This window comes from Geotrypetes seraphini, chromosome 5 (assembly GCF_902459505.1).
Source record: "Geotrypetes seraphini chromosome 5, aGeoSer1.1, whole genome shotgun sequence".
In the NCBI taxonomy this organism is placed as follows: Eukaryota; Metazoa; Chordata; class Amphibia; order Gymnophiona; family Dermophiidae; genus Geotrypetes; species Geotrypetes seraphini.
The window spans coordinates 194,133,053-194,155,130 of NC_047088.1; the positions used below are offsets into that span (position 1 = coordinate 194,133,053).

Sequence of the window (22,078 nt, forward strand, 5' to 3'; positions counted from 1 at the left end):
TCCTAAACACCTTGTATGATCTATTTCCCAGGAACCCAGTTGAGAACATGGCCCGAGATACCAATGGTTGCCAGACAGTTCAGGAGACTAGTATGGTCGACCAGGTCAAATGCACTACTCAGATCAAGTTGTAAGACTAGAGCGCTTGATCCTTGGCTAAAGAGTGAGTGCAGGTAATCGAACAAAGCGGCAATAATGGTTTCGATACTGTGGCCTGAACGAAAGCCCGATTGATTGTCGTGTAAAATGTTATGTTTCTCCAAATATGTGGTGAGTTCAGCATTTACCACCCCTTCTGCTATTTTAGTTACTAGTGGGATATTAGCGATGGGTCTGTAGTTAGATGGGGCATTAGATGGTTCTTTTGCATTTTTTTTTATAGGTGTAATCATAATATGTCCTTGTTCTACTGGGAACTTTCCTGAGGATAATAAAAAGTTTACCCAAGTTAACAACTTGACTTTAAAGTTGACCAGGGCAGTTTTCATGACATTTGGGGGACATGTGTCCAGTCTGCAGTAGGAGTTAGCATATTTATTGTAGTATTTGCTAAAAGTTTGCCAGTCAATGGTTGTGAAATAGTTCCAGTTCAGATCAGCTCTGGATTCTAGATCAGATCTGGACTTGTCAGTATCTAGCAGAATGGGGTAGTACCAGTGAGGCTTGGCAGGAACTGTTAGCGAGGCTTTTAATTTTTGTATTTTAGAGTTGAAGAAATCTGCCAAGCTGTTTGCGGTTAAGGTAGATTCTTCTTGGGTGTTAGTAAATGTCTCTAAATTATATAAATCGTTAACCATAGAAACATTTTGTCATGGTGAGCATACTGAACTGTGTGTTATAAGAAATCCAATGATCTTACATTCCATTCTGATGTCCTTTCCTCCAGACTGGCAGATATTTGTTTGCTGTCTCTCAACATTTTGTTTTGTTTTTGAAATTTGTACTCTACCCTGTTTTTTGCTTTTTTTAATTTAGATTTCTGTAGAGACCTACTTGACTCTGCTAACACTATTTGAGATAGATTACTTCATACCACCACATGAAAATGACAATCTACCCAAAAGGTTATAATCCTATAGTCCACTTCTACTTTTTTCAAAAATACCACTTATTGTCCAGTAAATAATATTTTTGAACAAAATTAGAAGAAAACTGGGATAGAGTATTATAACCCTTGGGTAGATTAAATCTTTTTTTTTCATGGAGAGACAGATTTTTTTCTTTATAGTTTATATGCTATATTTAATGTTTTTACACCCTATTTTGTATGGCTCTATTACACATGCTGCCACTTTTTTTTACTTTTGCCCTAAAATTATGTATTAACACCATCATCTCATGCCGTAGAACTTAGAAGGTAGACAATGAAATTCATATCAGATCTGTAGCATGAGTAAGGCCATAATCTTTGAACTAAGAAACCAGAGGAAAAGATATTTCATTCAGTCAAAATAAACTGTGTCCATTAAGAGACCACTGAGAAGTCTGTTTGGAAGAGAAGAAACGCCATCTCCAGGACAGTCAGAGAAAATGATAAATTTTCAGCCATTTACTTACCTGAGAAGTAGTTCTATGCTCCAGACTTGCACCAAATGTTTTTTCCATCCATTCCCGCAAAGCTGGTAATACCATACCACCCAACTGATACCTGAAATAAGACAGCTTCCATTATACTATATCTTGGCATACTGCTAGCGAAAGACTCAAGAATTTAAAATAGGTAGAGGAAGCAGGGTTTCAGAGAGAACCATCAGAGCATAAGCAAATACAGTAAATATATATCACTAAATAAAAATGGTCTGATCAATGGAACTCACAAGTAGCATTCCTTTAGTCACACACACTGAAGGCCACACCGAGTATATTGCATATAACATTTGCATACTAAGCTTGGAGTTGATGCATGACCTAGAAAAATGGGCTATCAAATACCATTAATTTGTTTGAAAACATTTGACCATCAGCTACAAATCATTGCACCAACACACACTGCTCAAAGGAGACATTAGGAAGCTTGTTCAGAACACTGGCCTACTACCCATAAGTAACAGGACTGCCATTGCAAATTTTAACATTAACATGTTTCTTTTAACCCAAGTTAACATGTTTTCTATCAGACCCAAGTTGCATGATCCAGAAAGATATAAAATGGGGCTGAGACCAGTAGAGCAATTTATCTTTGAAAAGGGAGAGAATTAAATCTGTCTAGCATTTATTAGAGGAGCTCAGGTCTGTTAAGGGTTTTTTTTTTTAAAAAAAAAGCTATTTTTAATATAGAATGCTCAAATTGTTCCTGCTGTTTTTAAAGCCAATTTATTCTAAATTCATCTCTAAACTGGCAATAAAAGATGAAGCTGTAGTGAATGTGCCTTGTCTTACAAACCTGTATGATTAAGACCTATTTAAAAACAAATTAGGGCTGTGTGCAACAGGGGTTGTTGCACATAATTCAAGCAGGTTATCTTGGAGAAAAATTATATAAGACTCTGACTGCTGTTTTAATGGGTTCTAAAGAAGCTCAAAATTCAAACGCCATAGCCTTTTCAGGCTCACTAGTATAGTAGCAAGTCAGATGGCCTGAACGTTAACATGTTACACACCCACATCTTTCTACCTTTTAATACATCCATCCTAGAGAATGGTGATCCTTCATCTGTCTATCCAGAGGAGATTTAAAGCACCCACTTATACAATTGCCTCAGCTTTGAGCTTACAATTTTGGAGTCTACTAGCAAAATGAAAAGCAATCTAGATTGACAAATTCATACAGGCCAAAGCTATAGAGAAAGCAGCAAAGAAAATATACCATATTTTTCACTCCATAAGACGCACCCCAGATTTAGAAAAGGAAAACAAGAAAAAAAAAACCATTCTGAACCAAATTGTATACTAATATATACCCAACACCTTTAAATTCCATCCCAGCCTCTCAGCACCTTTAAATTCCATCCCAGCCCCCCAATCAATCAATCATCACTTTTACATACCCCCAGCACCTTTAAATTCTGTCTCAGCACCTTTAAATTTCATCCCAGCCCCCCAGCAGTACCTTTAAATTGTGGAGGTTGGTGGACAGCTGCCTGCTGATTGTCAGGACCCACAGCACACAAGCGCACTAATGCCTGGACCTGCGACACTTCCTAATTGTGCCGGTCGCTGGTGCTTTGCTGGACGGCTACCTGCTGATTACCGGCATGTCGGGGCCAGTGGCGCACAAGCGCGCTGCTGCGTGGGCACGCGTCAGTTCTGAATGGCTGCCTCAATTCTTGTGAGGAGCTAGCGAGAACTAAGGCAGCCATTCAGAAGTGGCACGTGCCCATGCAGCAGTGCACTTGTGTGCCGTTGGCCCCAACATGCCGGTAAACAGCAGGCAGCCATCCAGCGAAGCACCAGCAACCAGTACAATTAGGAAGTGTCGCAGGCCCAGGCAATAGCGCGTTTGTGCACAGCGGGCCCCAACATTCAGCAGTCCACTGACCTCCACAATTTAAAGGTACCGCCCGGGGGTATATTCGCTTCATAAGACACACCCTTATTTCCACCCACTTTTGGGGGGAAAAAAGTACATCTTATGGAGCGAAAAATATGGTACTCCCACCAAGGATAAATGTGTAGGGCTGGAATTTGTATGAAAAGCTTCTGAAGTACATTGTGTGTTATTCACTTTTCTAGCATGCTAACAAGTTTTTATGCACCAAAATAGTACTATTACAACTCAAAGGCAAGTAGCAAGAAATCTGCCAAAACAGAAACCAACAACACTTCTGTCAAACTTTTCAATCATAATGTTGTAGTCTAGACCAGTGTTCTTCAACCGCCTGTCCGCAGACCGGTGTCAGTCCGCAAAAATTTCTTGCCAGTCCATGAAGAATTAGTGTCCCCTGAAAGCGCGTGTCTGTCTTCCTTCCGGCTTGGCTGCTCCTTATCTTCAGCGCCAGCTGCACTTGTTTGCCGGGACAGAGCACAGTGGCTCTTGCACGCTGCACATGGCTGACCCAGAACCAGGTCAGCAGTATGCAGCGTGCAAGAGCCACTGAGCACTGTCCCGGCAAACAAGTGCAGCTGGCACTGAAGATAAGGAGCAGCCAAGCCAGAAGGAAGATGGACATGCGCTTGCAGGGGACACTGATCCGGCTTCGGCAGAGGGGGGCATGCCCAGCTGGACGGCCCCTTACAAGTAAGGGAGAGAAGGGATAATGTGGGACAAAGGGAGAAAGGGGGGGAGCGCATTGGGACATGGGAGGGGCATGAATTTGGGTCGAAGGTTGGAAGGCAGGAAGGGGGACACGAACTCGGGACACACAGAAGGAAGAGAGGAGGCATGAACTTGGGATAGAAAGGGAGAATTGTTGGGGATGAATGTGTAAGTGAGAGGGAAAGACAGTGCACATGGGGAAAGGAAGAAAGAGGAAAATTGTTGGGACATAGAGAGATGGGGGAGAGGGAGGGAAGAAATAATGGCAGTAATTTCAGTTTTTCCTGTCAAGACATGTTGCCCTGAGCACTATGTCTTGACTGGGAGCCCACTGTCACATCTCAACTACTTCCTGACACAAGAGTTATGATCCTATGTCTCCCTACTTGTAGATGTAGTAAATTATAGAAATAATTAATAGTAGTAGTAACCTGATTGTCTGTTTGAATTAGAAAAATTTGGTTCATTAGCCAATCACTGAAAACTTTTAGAGAATTCCAAATTGCCTGAAATACATGGGGAAGAGAAGGGTGAGAGGGAGAAATGTTGGATATGGTGGTGGAGAGGGACAGATTGAAGGGGATGCAAGGGGATGGAATGTTGGACATAGTGATGGAGGGAGAGGTGTGGCATGGTGCTGGAGAGGGGGTGATAGAAGGAGAAATGTTGAGCATGGGGCTGGTGGGCAACAGTGAAAAATGCTGCACATGATCCGGGGGATGAGAGAGGGAAAAATGTTGGCTATGGCAGTAGAGGGAGTAGGAGAGATGCACCATGGATCTCTCTCTCTCTCTCTTTCCCCACTCCCTGTACACGGGATGGAGATGGGGACCAAGTTCACGGGGAAGGGACGGGGACCGAGCTGCAAGGATGGGACGGGGTTTTTTGTTTGTCTTAGGGCTAGATTCACTAAGCTCACCGATCGTGTCCCGACCAGTTTGCAACCTCGACCCAATTCACTAACCTTCTGGCCGATCCTATCCGCACCGGATCCAATCCGCACATGCAAATGAGGGGAAATGCATACATAGGTAGGAAGGCAGTGATTCACTAAACCAATGAAGGAACACTGATTGGGATGGCCGATCCAAACAGAAGCAACTGCTGAGGACCAGTTGCTCACGTCCCTGCCGAATCTCCTGCTCCATGCCTCCCTGAAATTCCAGCCCTGCAGCCCTAAAATCCAATGAAACTTGCCCCAAAGTAAACCGCCCTGCAGCCCTGAAATCCCAACCATACTTCCCCCAAAACTGCCCTGTTCTCTGCCTCCCCGACTCTCCCAGCTCACACTGCAGGGAAGGGCTCTCCTGCTCTCTGCTGCCCCGACTCTGGATCTCTGCAGCCCTGACTCTGCTGCTTTCTGCCACTCTTCCCTGCAGTGCAAGCCCGTGGTTTTAACCCGCGGATTTAAAGCGGGGTTGCACTATGGCGTGTTCTGTTCTGTTAAAACCACGGGCTCATGAAAAAAGAAAAAAGTTTCCAGCTCTTCCTTGCACGGAGAGCATGTGCAGACCATCTACAGGCAAAGAAGATGGTCTGCGCGTGCATCGGGATCGCTCTTCAGTGATCCTTGTGGTTGGTTTGGGGCATGCCTCCAATTGCAATAATTTGCATGAGGAGACTTGGTGAATTGGTCACCCAGCCACGGATCAAATCAGATCCGTGACGTTAGTGAATCCCCCCTTAGTAGTTTGCTGGTCCACAAAATTATTTTATTTCCACCGGTCCATAGGGGTAAAAAGGTTGAAGAACACAGGTCTAGACAACTCAGGATAAAATGAAACATTATCTCATTGATTGGCAGTTTGTCTCCTGATAATAGGTCACAGACAGACAATCTCTACCAAGGTGTTCTTGCTTTACTTCACACAACAATTAAAATAATATTTCATTAAATATTACAAATTGACTCACTGAAAACAATCACTAAAGGGCTGAAACAGTTACAAATGTAATGTACTTACAAGTGCACTATAATATTTTAGGACCAGGATTGTATTCCCTTAGAATTTCAAAACAATCGCAAGAAAAAAAAAAAGACAAGAAAGGTATGAGAATGAAAGCTGGTCCCAAGCCCAACACAACATTACAGACGTCTCCTGTATCCAAATATTTTCATTTAAAAACATTAGACCATCCCTATTTTCTTGTAGTATTGTCACAACTCTGCAACATCCTCTATCTCCCTTGCTCCGCAACCATGATAAAAACAACTACAAACAGTACAAAACACAGCTCTAAGACTTATCTACTCACTGAGGAAATACGAACACATCACAGCGACATTCCTCGACTCACACTGGCTCCCAATACAAGCAAGAATACTTTTCAAATTCTACTGCCTACTATTCAAAACCATAAACGGAGACAGCTCAGCCTACTGGAACAACCAACTAATTCAAACCACCACAACCAGACATAGGAGAACCCACGCACCATTCACGCATCCTCCAATCAAAAATGTCAAACAAAAAAAAATGTACGATGCCCTCCTAGCCACTGAAGCAGCAAAACTAGACCACCAACTATCCAACTTACTGATCTCGACCGCAGACTATAAAACCTTCAGAAAAGAAATAAAAACCCTGCTATTCAAAAACTCCATAAAGACAAACTAACACAGCAAGATCCATCTCAAGCCCCATTTGCAATGCACTTCACCCTTAGCACCTCCGAATATGTCCAGACAACTCCTAACATACTCCTAAATGTCCTGACAACTCATATGTAATCCGCCTTGAACCGCAAGTTAATGGTGAAATAGTAATCATTTAATGTAATATAATATTTATGTGCAAGCTTAAATGAAGGAATTTTCATTTTTTCACAAGAAAAAACTATGAAGCTAACCTAATATACCTACATACTACAGTAGTCTAAAATGCATTTTAAAAAGTGACAAAATAGGCTCAACAGCTCTCTAATGCTTTCCTAGAATTCTATGCACTGCTTTATGATTTTAAAATTTCACTTTCTGGTTTTCAAAAGGTAACTGCATCAAACAGGCTAAAATGTACCTAAGACACTAGACAATTCTCTCTCCAAGCCAAGAAGATTGTGTTTTTCCATGTATACCGATAATAGAGGATTCACCAAATGATTAGTGGTAGACTGAGTGCAGCTCCTTCTGCTCACTGACCAGTGTCACAAACTTTTAAAGCTGCTGGCACACTAATCTTGGGGCCGCGGCTGGAGGGCACCCGAAAATGTGCAGATGTTGACATGATGACATCACACACATGCGTGACATCATCACATTGATGTCCGCACATGTGCAGATGTAATCCAGCGGCATAACCTGTTTGTGATCCCCTTCTTAATCATTCCCAGCATTCTGTTCGTCCTTTTCACCACCGCTGCACATTACGTGGACAGCTTCATTGACTTGACTACAAGTACTCCTAAGTCTCTTTCCTGGGGGGTTTCTCCAAGTACTGCACCGGACATCCTGTATTCATGTATAAGATTTTTGTTACCGACTTGCATCACCTTGCATTTATCCACGTTGAATCTCATTTGCCATATCGCAGACCATTCGTCGAGCGTGTTTATGTCTCAAGGTCTTCGCAATCCTGTGTCCTCACTACTCTGAATAACTTTATATCGTCCACAAATTTAATCACCTCGCTCGTCGTACCAATTTCCAGGTCGTTTATAAATATGTTGAAGAGCACGGGCTCGAGCACCAAACCCTGCAGCCACTCCACTCGTGACACTTTTCCAGTCCGAGTATTGTCAATTTACCCCCATTCTCTGTTTCCCATTCACCAACCAGTTTTTAATCCACGAGTATATCTCCCTCGATTCCATGGCTCACAATTTTTCGAAGTAGTCGTTCATGTGGGACCTTGTCAAATGCCTTCTGAAAATCCAGATATACAATGTCGACCGGGTCACCCTTGTCTATCTGCCTGTTTACTCCCTCAAAGAAGTGCAGTAAGTTTGTCAAGCAAGATCTCCCTTTGCTGAAGCTGTGCTGGTGGTCCTCATCAGATTGTGTCCATCAAAGGTGATCAATGATGCAGTCTTTTATCAGTGCCTCTACCATCTTTCCCGGTACCAAAGTCAGATTCACTGGTCTGTAGTTTCCCGGATCTCCCCTCGAACCTTTCTTGAAGATCGGCGTAACATTCGCCACTTTCCAGTCTTCCGGAATCCTTCCTGATTTGATCGACAGATTGGCTATTAGATGAAGCAGTTCAGCTATAAGCCCTTTCAGTTCCTTCATTACCCTTGGGTGGATGCCATTCGGTCTCGGGAATTTATCATTTTTAAGCCTATCAGTCTGCCTGCATCCTCTTCTAGACTGACCATCGACCCTATTAGTTTCCCGTCTTTGCTTCCTGTGTATAGCCTGTCGGCTTCTGGTACATTAGATATATCCTCTTCGGTAAATACAGACGCAAAAAATGTGTTCAGTTTGTCGGCGATGGTTTTGTCCTCCTTTAGTACTCCCTTTATTACATGGTCATCTAACGGCCACACTGCTTCCTTCACGGGTCATTTCCCCTTAATATATCAAAAGGACAGCTTAAAATTTTTTGCCTCCTTGGCTATTTTTTCCTCATAGTCTCTTTTGGCCCCTCTCACCGCCTTATGGCACCTGCTTTGATGCTGATTGTGCTTTTTTCCAGTTTTCGTCCATTTTTGTCTTTTTCCATTCCTTAAACGAAGTCTTCTTGTCTGTGATCGCTTCCTTCACTGCTACAGTGAGCCACGTCGGTTCCTTGTTCTTTTTCCTCTTGGAACCCTTGTTGATACGTGGTATATATAGATTTTGTGCCTCGGTTACTGTGTCCTTAAAAAGGGACCATGCTTGCTCCAGTATTTTTACAGTGCTTATCCTCTTCCTATTCTTCTTCCCCACCATGACTCATTTCTTCGTAGTTCCCTTTTCGGAAGTTCAGTGCCGTGGCCATCATTCTGGATTGATTTTTTGTTCCTGTGTCCAGGTTGAAGTGGATCATATTGTGATCACTATTTCCCAATGTTTTTTCTACTTCTATACCTTGTGCCGGTCCTCATAGTCCATTTAGAATTAAGTTCAGAATTGCATTTCCTCTCGTATTTTCCTTGACAAGTTGTTCCAGGGAGCAATCACCTACAGCATCCAGGAACTTGGTCTCCCTACTGTAACTGGAGGTGCCTAGGTTACAATCTATCCCCAGATAATTGAAGTCGCCTAAGATAGCTGCATTGCCTCCCTTGCATTCGTGTTTAATCTCGTCCATCATTTCTCCATCAGTCTCTTCGGACTGCCCTGGAGGTCGGTAGTAGATGTCAATCTTCGTATTGTTCCCGGTATTTTGGCCCATAGAGACTCTAGCTTATTGTTCGTTTCCAGCGTGTTCTCTCCAGTAGACTTAATTCCCTCTTTTATGTATAGGGCAATACCCCCACCTTTTTGTCCTACTCTGTCTCTACGGTATAACTTGTATTCCGGTAGCAGTGTCCCAGACGTTTTCCTCATTCCACCATGTTTCCGTGATGCCGATGATGTCTAGGTTGTCTTTTTGTGCCATAGCTTCAATTCACCCAGCTTATTCCTTAGGCTCCTTGCGTTTGTGTACATACACTTAAATTTGCGGCCTGTTACTTTCTTGCATTTCCTTCCCCCTTCTGTCTCACTCACTTCTGTCCCTTTCAATCCATCAGGATTTCTATCTTGCCTATGATCCGGTGAGTCTTCCCTGCAATCTTCTTGCATGGTATCCTCTGGGTATACCGTTTCCCAAACCATCGACTCTTGGTCGACTGTCAGCTTTCCCCTTCTTCTTAGTTTAAAAACTTCTCAATTTCTGAGCTTTTCGTGCTTCCTACTCAGCCCTGCACCACTGTCTGAATGGCTGCCACTAGTTCTCATCCCACTTGGGGGGGGGGGGGGGGGGTAAAAAAAAAATTGTTAGTTGGCTGGGACGGGAGACAGGAGGCATCCCTCTTGTCCCAGCCTACCACTAAACCACCAGAGAGGGTACAGGGTAGGAAGGTGAGACAGAGTGCAAAGTCTGGCAGGGAGTGAGGGGGGGCTGGGTACTGAGCCTAGCAAAGAGTGAGGGGGCTTAGTACAGAGCCTGGTAGGGCAGGGAGGGAAGAGGGCTGGGTGTAGAGCTTGGCAGGGAGTGAGGGAGGCTGGGTACAGAGCCTGGCAGGGAGTGAGGGAGTCTGGGTATAGAGTCTGGTAAGGAAGGGAACAGGGCTGGGTGCAGAGCCTGGCAGGGCAGGGCATTTGAATATTAAGCCCCCGTCTTATATTCAAGTCAACCATTTTTCCTCCTTTTGGGGGGAAATTGGGGTCTCGACTTATATTCGGATTGACTTATATTTGAGTATATACTGTAATAAATGTAAGCCATTAAGTGTAGAACAGAAAGGTGGTATATCAAATCCCTTCCTCTGTCCCTTTCATTAAAATCAAGAGTTTTTGAAACATGGGCAAAATGATTCATCATTTTTGTCCGGTGTGTCTTTCATAATCAGACTTAAGCTCTTTCAAGCAGGGACCCCCCCTTGTGTGTTTAATGTACAGCGCTGCATGAGTCTGGTGGCGCTATAGAAATAATAAATAGTAGTAGAAATGTGCTTCTGTACTGACAAATTTAAACTTGGTGCACATTAAATGCCAGACTAACCTGCAAGTGACTATAAAGCACTCATCTTACAAGGGACTGTGAAGTGCAATGAAACTAAATGTCAAACAGAACACCTTCCAGTCAGTGATGCCAGCAATTACAAAAAGGAGAGGAGAAGTTAGGGTAAGCTTCTCTTCATTACCTTTTTCCAGTAAATTCTGCTTGTCCCTTCTTATTGAATATAAACTTGGAATCATTATAGCCCCATCCATTCCACTTCAAGACTTCTTGCCTGTCAAAGAAAAGATGCACAGATTAAACCCAGGATAGCAAAGGTTAATATGCTGCTTTTCACACATAAAGAAAAATTAAGACTTTAAGGCAGTAAAATACACAAATCGTTCAAGGAAGCAATGACTAGCTTTCATTCTAGTTTTCTCAGCAGCAGTATTTCCCAACAATAAATAGATAGATATGCATACAACACTGTCTAGTACAGATGGTTTGCACAGATAGGCCTTTGCATGGCAAGAACGGTAAGGCAGTGATATTTCCAACGAGTAAGGATGCTTTAGGTTACTGTGGTAAAATTATTTCAAACACATAAAATGGCATATATGAATGTTAACTGAATTGCTACAATAATGAAAAGGCTTATAAAAGAAGTTTCAATTAGTTAAAAAAAATGAAGCCCCATCATTCACACTATATTAACATATCCCAGTATTATGGATGGTCTATTGTGCTTAAAACATATATTTAAAAAATTTCTTCTTCAAATGTAATAAATAGTACAGTATTACAAATTAGTATTACACAATGTCAGTGAAACTGCTTGATAACAGTATACACTGCTTCAAAGTAAACAGTAAAACTAGTTCCGTATTGCAGCAGAAAATAGCAGTTCAGGAAATAGAAAAATAGTAAATGCATTCATCCACAGGGTGGCAGTACCTCTCTACCATAAAAAATTGCAGGTCTACAGTGAATGACTGAATTCATACAATCATTCTCAAACTACAGGTATGCATTTAGACAACAGTAAAAGTAGAACTAAAAACATTTATCCAAGAGGTAGAAAAATCATGGCTTCTCTACCTAGTCTAAGTTACACAGTTCATAAAAATAACTTATAAATGCCCTTGTATCACTCTATTGTACAGGCTGAATCGCTTGTTTACTCTTTCCAAAAAGATGATGACTAGGGGGTATGCGATGACGCTACTAAGTAGTAGATTTAAAACAAACTAGAGAAAATATTTCTTCACACATATAATTAAACTCTGGAATTCATTGCCAGAAAATATGGTGAAATCAGTTAGCTTAACAGGATTTTTAAAAGGTTTGGATAATTTCCTAAAAGAAAAGTCCATAGGCCATTATTGAGATGGCTTGGGGAGATCCACTGCTTATTCCTAGGTTTGACCACTGCTGGAAACATGATACTGGGCTTGATGGGCCTTCGGTCTGTCCCAGTATGACAATTCTTATGTTCTTATGACTTTTAGACTGGTAAGGCAGACAACAATTAGGACACTGAATGTCTCCTCCTCTCATCTCCTATGTACTTTTACTCAGATAAATGTGAATGCAAAACAATGATTGCAGCACTTAAGCAGATTATTAAAATATACCTCAGATTTGAGAAAAGAATGCTATGAAGTGTACAAGTTTCATAAGTGACTAGAAACACTGCTGTAACCACAATCTTGACAAAAGCAACAGGGCTAGAGACCCTGAATACGCGTAGGAAGTTTCATTTGGAAAATTTTGACTTTTATGTTAATTAGGTACGTGCAAAACACCAATCAACTTAAATGGATTCTGAAGTATCAGAACACAACTTCACTGCACTCAACAGTCACACAGAAGTCAATTTCTAGTTTGCTGTCCACAGGAAAGGTATTAGGAATAGGTTCTCCACAAACTCAGATGGCATTTTTTTTTTTTTAATTTCTCTTAGGATTCCTGATACAACTCCTGCTCAAACCCAAATTGCATATTAAAAATAACTTCTCAAATTATCTTATTCATCACATCAGACCTGAAGAAAGGTAAAATACAACATGAATATCCTAAAAAAAAAATCTACTTTTAGAAGATTCCAAATCAGGTGTATGGCTTTGCTGAAGTATGCTGTTACTGTTTATATTTGTATACAGACACAAATATACTGTATCAAGTTTCAAGTTTATATTTCAATGTGTATAACAATTTTTTTTAATAAAAATAAAAAAAGGGGAGGACAAAACAAGACATTGTATATTAATTATATACGTTCTAATACAAACTGGTACAAAAGGCAAGGGGAATGAACTACAATCTTTAAAGAAAGGAAAAAGAAACATTTAGGGAAGAACACATGATGGGAGCACATAAAAATAAAATAAAATAAAATAAAGAATAATTTGGCGACCTACTGTATGCTAAGATTCATTCATAATTAAAGTTAGCACAAGCTTGAAACCTCTGTGCTACTTCAAATTTATATATGTAAAGATAGAAAAAATGCTGGCAATATTATAATGTGATATATTATAGAGCAGTAGTTCTCAACCAATGTGTACTCGGGACACATTGATGTGTCATTAACAGCTGGGAGGCGTGTCACCAAAAATTTGACAGACAACATGCTTGTGTTTTTCTTAACAACTACATGTACTACAGGTTGGGGAGAGTGAGAACCAGAAGTCAAGTACTTGAAATCTCTATAACTGGTCCCTACTTCTATCACTAGCCTCAAATGAAAATGTTGCAACTCACCCCTCTATTCCACCCTGGTAGCCACATCATTGCATCTATTTCCCTTACATCATTGTCAGCAACAATTAAATTATATGTACGTTTTGTCTTTTATTCAGTTAAAAACAGTAGTTTTTAGTGTCACAACTGTTTTAGAATAAACATCTAACTCCAATGAAGGCAAGTAATAGACATGTACAAAGGAGAAATAGCAGAGTTACTTACCGTAAAGTTAAGTTTGAAAACTTAACTTTAGTATGTGACTGGTATGTGGAACCAGCCACATACTAAAGTTAAGTTTTTCAAACTATTTTTCAATCATTTGTTACTTGGATGGAAAGCTTAGCATAGCTGTAATAGCTAGCAATATACAAGTGGAAGCAAGGCTATATATACACATTTTTTGAACACTGCAATGATTGGGTGGTGAGGCGGAACAAATTGCCTTCATGTCTCTGAGCAGAGTTCTACTGAATGTTATATGAGCAACACAGTAACACTAATGCAATTGTGATGTAGTGACTTTTTTATTTGTGCAACATTTCTTTAGTCACTCTCCTTTAAGTATATTTTCTGCTTAAAGTGTTTGCCCCTTTTCTATATATTTTGACTGAGTTTGTCTGCTAAGCAATTCTGTATGTAAACTGCCCTGAGGAAGATATTCCGAGCAGTGGCCCATAGCCAAATCTTTTGAGCTTCCTGGCAAAGGAGAAGAGATCACGTCTGAAATGAACAAGATCTGTTTCTTGGTCCCGAAACTGCCCTGCAAAACACTCTTGTCATCTGGAGGCAATTCCCCTTAGAAAGAAAGATACGTAGACAGTATTCTAAAGAGATTTTGCCTGTTTTATTTTCACAGTACATTCAGTTATATATCTTTCACATGGGTCAGTGGTAACCATCACAGGAAAAGGGGGATGGACAAGAGAGGGGAGGGGGTGTGTGAGCAGGATATGTACATGGCAGGGGGGTTTGAGCCTTTATTGTCTTAAAGACGAAACTTCGTTAACACGATTAAATGACCTCTTCCCAAACCATCAAGAGAGTACACACGAACATTCTGCATTTGATTACTTCCAGCACAGGCAGGAACAAAAGACATAAAATATGTGTGTCCTTTTTAAATGTGTCCTTTCATAGACAGAGACAGAAAACCTATCCTTTCAAAAGTGTTCTTTCAACGTCCCTCCCTGCTTGTTTATATAATACATCACTACTTGATTGTCTATGCACAGCAAGAGGACTTGATCGTGGATGAGATGTTGGAAAGCTTTGAGAGCATAATAAATCGCCCTGAGTTCCAGAAGATTGATATGAAAGTTCTGAAAGTTCTGTTCTTTGTTGGACCAATGACCTTGTGTCTGAAGGCCATCCAGGGGGCACAAGTGGACGCATCAGTGGTCAAAATTTTTGAATGGGGAGGCGTGTGGAACAGCAGATCTCTGGAGAGATTGGATGAAATCATCCACCACTGCAGCGACTGTTGAAGAGACAATATCACAGAAATGTGTTGTGAAAGAGGATCTGTCGTTTGGGACCACTGAAAAGCCAGAGTCCATTGAGGCGTTCGGAGATGGAGCTTCGCAAGAGGGGTTACATGGACCGTCGATGCCATATGGCTCAGAAGAACCATCATTTGTCTGGCTGAGATGGACTGAAGTTGGTCCACCTGATGACAAAGTTGGATCAAAGCATCCTGACGATTTTGGGGAAGGAATGCCTTCATTTGAGTAGTGTCGAGAAGAGCCCCTATAAATTGGAGGCTTTGAAACAGAAGCTGTGACTTGGGGAAATTGATCTCAAATCCCAAGTTCTGAAGAAACAAGATGGTGTGATTTGTTGCTACAACATCATCTTGACGTGAAGAATGTTTGATGAGCCAATTGTCCAGATAGGGAAAAACTGGAGACCGAGCCGCTGCTACCACCACCACACACTTCGTGAAGACTCTGGGGGAAGATGCCAGACCAAAAGGTAAGACCCTGTATTGGTAGTGGTAACGAGATATTGTCTGGAAGCCGGATGAATTGGGATATAAGTGTAGGCTTCCTTTAGATCCAGAGAGCATAGCCAATTGTTGTGAGCCAAGAGGGGATACAGCGTGGTTAGAGATAGCATTCAAAATTTTTCTCTGACCAGAAACTTGTTGAGGGCTCTGAGATCTAAGATTGGTTGCAGACCTCCTGTCTTCTTCGGCCTAGAAAATAGCGAGAGTAAAACCCTAGGTTTTGTTGATCTACAGGAACCTCTTTGTTAGCATTGAGGAGAAGAAGGTATTGAACCTCCTTAAGAAGAAGAGAGGACTGGCGAGGGTTGAAAGCAGACTCTCTTGGAGGATGATCTGGAAGGAGAGCAGAGAAACTGAGAGAGTAACCCTCCCGAATGATCTTCAGGACCTACAGGTCCAAGGAGATAAGCTCCCAACGACGGATGTAAAGCTGAAGTCATCCCCTTATTGGCTGAACAAGAGGATGACAAATAGAGATTGAGGCTATGCTCTATAGTAACAGGTCAAAAGGACTGTGTTAACTTGGTCGAAGAAGCATGCTGAGGTTTAGCAGGGCATTGCTGTTGTTTCTGCTTCCTCTCCTGAGGTCGTGGTGGACCCTTAGCTGAAAATATTCTTTAGTAAGAGGAGACAGGTTTGAAGGGTCTTGATGGGGCTGGTTTCTTCTTTGGTTTCACTAACATGTCCCAACAAGTCTTGTGAGCTGAGAGCTTCAGTGTGGCGGTGTATGCAGAGTGCCCAAAAAACTCGTCACCCAAGCAAGGAACATTGGCAAGCCGGTCCTGGTGATTGACGTCCATGTCAGAGACACGCAGCCAGGCTAGCCTCCTCATGGCCACCGACATGAAGAGGCCTGGAAGTAAGTTCAAAAGTATCATAGGCAGAACACAATAGATACTTCCGTAGCTGCAGAACAGAGGAAACCAGCTGCTGAAAACCCTTCACTTTGTGAGCAGGAATATACTTCTGTTAAGCAGGAAACTGTTTTACGAGATGCTTTAAATAGCAGAAGTAAAAATTATAATGGACCACCCTGTTGGCCAACATGGAATTTTGGTAAAATCTCCTGCCGAACTTATCCATAGTGCTGCCCTCCCTCCCCAGAGGAACAGATGAATAAACATTCGCTGAAGCTGACTTTTTCAAAGTAGATTCCACTACCAGGGATTGATGGGGAAGTTGTGGCTTATCAAAACCTGTGAGAGAGATGACCTTGTAAAGGGATTCCAGTTTTCTGGGAGCCACCGGCCCTGAGAGAGCTGATTCTAAGTTCTTATAGAAGGCCTTACGCAAAATTCCATGCAGGGGGAGCCTCTTTGGGAGGCTGGTCATAATCTAGCGTCTCAAGATACTCCTTACTATATTTGGAATCGGCCTCCAGTGGTATCGACAGGTCCTTTCCCATCATCCTTATAAATTTTGAAAAAGACAATTTTTCAGTAGGAAATGCCTCCCGAACTGGGGAACACCTAGGAGAGTCAGATGTAGGGGAGTCTTCAGCCTCAGTAGACAATGGAGAGGGATCCGGCTTAGAGTTGTCAAATCAATCAGAATCCTGAAGCACAGGAGATTTTTGCATCGTGTTGATCCGGCGTTAAAGTCTGAGAATGCTTCTTTTTTTAATTATTATTATTTATTCATTTTAACAATATAATTACAAGAAATCATTTGTTCTGGCAATACAAAGAAAAGGAATTAACAAATAAAGAAAAAATTAACAATTTCCAGGTAACAGAATTTCTCTTCCTCAGACCACTATAGAAACAGAGAGGGAGGAAATGAAAAGATAAGGAGATCAACTAGAATTATATGAAACAGTCAAAGTATATGCTTAGCGGATTATAACAACATCTGTAAATTAGCTTAAATTATCCCTGAATTTATTGGAGCACCTTACTGGCGTCTAGAAAGACCTTAAGCTGATCAGGGGCAAAAAAAGTATATTTAGTCCCTGTGTATTTAACAATAATAATAATAATTTTTATTTTGTATACCGCCATACCCAGGGAGTTCTAGGCGGTTCACAACAGTTAGTTGAAATACAAACAATGTGGTTGAAATTTAAGAACATAGTAGTGCAATCATAAAGTCAAACTAGTTATACGTTTACAATTTAAGTCAGGGAAAAGACTATATACAGTACATATGGTAAGCATATACATTGAATTTAAGAGAAGGAAACAGATACATACAAGCTATAAGGGAGGAGCAAACAAGCTTAAAGGAAAAGGAAGGGGAGCAGAGTACGTTAAGGATTTGGTCTGTTGAAAAGTTGAGATTTGATCATTTGCATGGGTAACTTAGTAAAAAGGAAGCTCCTAATGCCTTAACTTCTTGTCTCATGCTTAAAAATAGTTTCATATGTTCCTGAGTGGTTTTAGTCACATCGGGATAGACCCATATTATTTGTCCAAGGAATAAAACCTGAGAAAAACGAAAAAACATACGCATCACAGAATTTAGGTCTTGTTCAAAAACAAATGAAACAAGGAGAGTAGGACGAGATTGAATTTCTAAAGATTTTTCCAATCAGAAAGGTTATTAATATCAATAACTTGTGAGTTCTCAGCTTCAGGCTGGCTATCCAGTTTCTTTTTTTCCGGAAGATAATATATTCAATTGTCAGGTGGTATTGTTTCAAGTGGGAATGTTAATACTTCAGTTAAGTATTTTTTAAAACATGTCGCTCGGTGATACCCCTGTAGCTTTAGGAAAATTCAACAACCTGAGATTTAACCTTCTATTAAAATTTTTAATTTGTTCCACTTTTCTTTGAATATAGAGTTTGTCTTTAACCAAGTTCCCAGTTAAATGTTGAAGAGATGTTATCTCTTTGCCCATCTGATCAGTCTTATGAGTTGTTTCTTGTTTAATGGAATCTACCGATTTACTTAAGTCATCTAATTTACTCACGACTGTTGAAAATTCCAATGTCGATTTGGTAATAGCCTTTTCCAGCCTCTGTAGAACACTCCAGACTCTGTCCAACGTAGCCACTGCGGGGGAGTTCGAATCATTCGCTCCTTGGTCATCTCTATTGTCGGCACCAGCTTGCAGGTCAGCTCCTTCTTCGTGCGTCTACACCAACCCACTCTGGAGTGGAGACGTGACAGCGTCGCTGTATTCTGAAATCGGGCGCGGTGGGGGCAGAGAATACGGAGGAGATAGAGATGTTTCTAGCCCCAAAACTCCTGAGGCTCCTTCCTCCGAAGTAAAAGCAGGCAACTCCAGTCCGATAACAGATGGTGAGCTAGCCACAAAGCGGTCCATCCTCATCTGTCCTGGCAAAGAGGGATTCAGCCGGACAGAGCCCTTCCGTTTAGTATGCGGCATTATGAGGATCGTCAGTATAGAACGCCAAGGCTTCAGGCAGTTCTGGAAGAGGTTAAAAAAAAAAAAAAAAGGGAGGGATAGAACGCTTTCACAGGCTGCTAATCCGCCACCATCTTGGTTCCCGTCCAGGGTCTCGAGAATGCTTCTTCTTGCTAGACACCTTACCTGATCGGTGCCGCTCAGGTATCAAAGCCTAAGAATGCTTCTACTTCCGAGACACTTTAGTAGACTTAGCAGAACTTCGAACCGAGTGCCTGGAAGACAATAATGGAGAATACATACAAAATATCAGTGACATTTTTTTAAAAATGGGGGAAAAAACCCCCAGGCAGAGCTGTCTTCAGTAGTCGGGTTTTACAATCGTAAAACCCAATGCAAAATAGCCAAGCAATTGTTAGTGAATCAATTGCTTGGCTATTTTGCATGGGGTTTTACTCATTTGCATGGGTGGATCGGATTGGATAGGAGATTCATCAAAGAGCAGTTTAGTGAATCGAGTCGGGGAACATGAATGATCACAAAACCGGTTTTGCTACCATCGTTACAGGATCGGTAAGTTTAGTGAATCTAGCCCATATTACTTTAAACTTGTAATAATTTTAATTCATGTGTAGGAACATACCCTGATGTAGAAGTAGCAAAACATGTTGGCGGTGGTTCCTCTATTAAGAGTATTAGATCAAGGCTAAGGTTAGAAAACAAAGAACATTTTTTAATAAAAATGAATAAATGTTTAATGCAAGTGAACAAAGAAGCAGGTGAGTCACAGGTCTTGAGCAACCAGTGTGAAAAGTGTCACTCGCCACTTAGGATTTGTTAGCAGCTGTGGGCTTGAAAAAATATTTGTTGGGTACAATCACAAAGTATACCAGGATATAGCCATATCACAGACACATGGCTGTTAAATCACAAAATGATTTTCTTTCAAGCACTTAAAAGGAAGCACCGAGCACTCCCAGAACAGCTGGGCAAGATCTTCCAAGTGTGGGATTGCAGAATGTTGTTGCTAACTAAAGAAAAGAAAATTATCCAGTAAGATAAAGTTTCTTTTCTTAGCATCAGATCCACCAATCTGCACAAAGGGGAAATACCAAAGCAGTCTATTGGGCAGGGGAAGATAAAGCCCCCAAATGACAGCTCTGTCAAAATCCAAGCAGACCCTGCCAACACATCTAGCCTGAAGTGCCTAGCAAAGGAATGGAGCAACTACCAAAATCACCACTGTGCAAATGTTCTCAGGGGACACTGCCCGAGCCTTCACCCAGGCAGTGGCCTGAGCCCTAGTAGAAGGGCCATCAGCAATTGAGGCACCGGATGATTCTTGTCGATGGAGACAGACTCAATAGCCACCTTCATCCACCTTGCAATGGAAGCCTCGAGGTTGCCTGGCACTTCCAAGGGCCATGGAAATCACAAAAATGGGTGGATAGAACTGAAATTCATTTATCCCCCTCAGAAACCAGAGTACCATCCTCTGGACATCTAGCTCATGGAGCTTCTGATACCTGGAAGCTGACAGGAAATTGCAGCGGGATGCAGCAGAAGGAAGACCCACAGCTGTGCATGCTGTTGCTATCAGCAAGCAAGGTAATGTTTAGTAACATAGTAAATGACGTCATATAAAAGACCTGAACAGTCCATCCAGTCTGCCCATTAGTTATTCTCATTAAAAATACATGATGAAATTAACTTATCTCTTCTTTGATATTTCTGAGCCATAGACTAACGTCCACCTGGTATTGTCCTAGATTCCAACTACCCCCCCTCCCCCCCCAGCCACTCTATTAGCAGAACACTTCCAAAATAAAATTATCAATGCAAGAGCTACCCTCAATGACACCTCTACCTATCCTAACGAATTCACAATTCTCCCCATAGATAGAGATTCTACTGCAGCAGATAGAATATGGTCTCAATTACCCAACATACAATGGCCCGAATTCAACAAATACTACAAAAAATACAGCCATGCATCCTGTGAACTCAACAACTGTCCACCATATCTCCTAAAAACATCCAGCACAAAATTCCGCGCTCTTCTTCTAAACTGGATACAAATCTCGCTAATAAACGGCTACTACCCTACCAACCTCAGTGAAATTATCATCACCCCGATCTCCAAAGACCCCAAAGGACCGATAGACCAAACAGCCAACTACAGACCCATTGCCTCTATTCCACTCTATGTCAAAATAATAGAAGGATTAGTTGCCAAATTCCTCTCCAATTACCTAGAAAACCATAACATACTCCATCCCACACAATCCAGCTTCAGAAACAACTTCAGCACGGAAACACTACTAGGATTTCTCTTGGACACAGCCAGACAACATCTCAGCACAGGAAAAAAAAAATGATGCTCATACAACTAGACCTTACCGCTGCATTCGACTTGGTGGACCATAACATTCTACTACAAATCCTGGATACAATAGTTATCACAGATAAAGTATACACATGATTTGAAGGATTCCTTAAATCAAGAACCTATAGAGTAAAATCAGACAAACAAAAATCTGAACCTTGGTCAAACCCCTGCGGAGTTCCCTAAGGATTCCCCTCTATCCCCGACTCTTTTCAATCTCTATACAGCCTCCCTCAGCTCTCACCTGGACAAACAAGGCATAACCTCCTACAGCTATGCCGATGACATTACCATTCTCATACCCTTCGATCAACCTGAACTCTCCATGACGAACACAATATACCAAACACTAAAATCAATAGCAACCTGGATGAAAGATCACAAATTGAAATTGAACCCAGATAAAACGAAATTAATCCTCCTAGAAAACAACAAAATACCAACCATAACCAACATTGAAATCAACGCAATCAACTACCCCATACAAACCACCCTAAAACTGCTAGGAATAACTATCGACAGATGCTGCACCATGCAACCGCAAATCAATAAAACAATACAAAAGTAATTCTTAGTCATGAGAAACTTAAGACAAGTTCGGAAATTCTTCGAGAAAATTCAATTCCAGCTCATAGTTCAGTCCTTAATACTAGGCCTACTTGACTACTGTAATATCCTCTACCTCCCATGCCCTACAACCATAACAAAACAACTACAAACTATCCAAAACACAGCACTAAGACTCATCTACTCATTCACATTACAGAAGCATATCTCCAATCGCACTCATACAAGAAAGAATACAATTTAAATTCTACTGCCTACTATTTAAGACTTTATACGGAGACAGTCCAAACTACCTGAAT

At 41.4% G+C, this 22,078-nt stretch overlaps 1 protein-coding gene across 1 annotated transcript in view; it reads right to left on the bottom strand.

The window, feature by feature from the left end:
- AGPS (alkylglycerone phosphate synthase) overlaps window positions 1-22,078 on the bottom strand; it is a 300,029-nt gene that overhangs the window by 233,510 nt on the left and 44,441 nt on the right. Inside the window, exons 2-3 of the mRNA XM_033946176.1 lie at window positions 10,967-11,056; window positions 1,558-1,648 (exon numbers count right to left, since the gene is read on the bottom strand). Of these exons, the coding sequence (XP_033802067.1) occupies window positions 1,558-1,648; window positions 10,967-11,056 (181 nt within the window). The remainder of the gene's footprint in view (window positions 1-1,557; window positions 1,649-10,966; window positions 11,057-22,078) is intronic.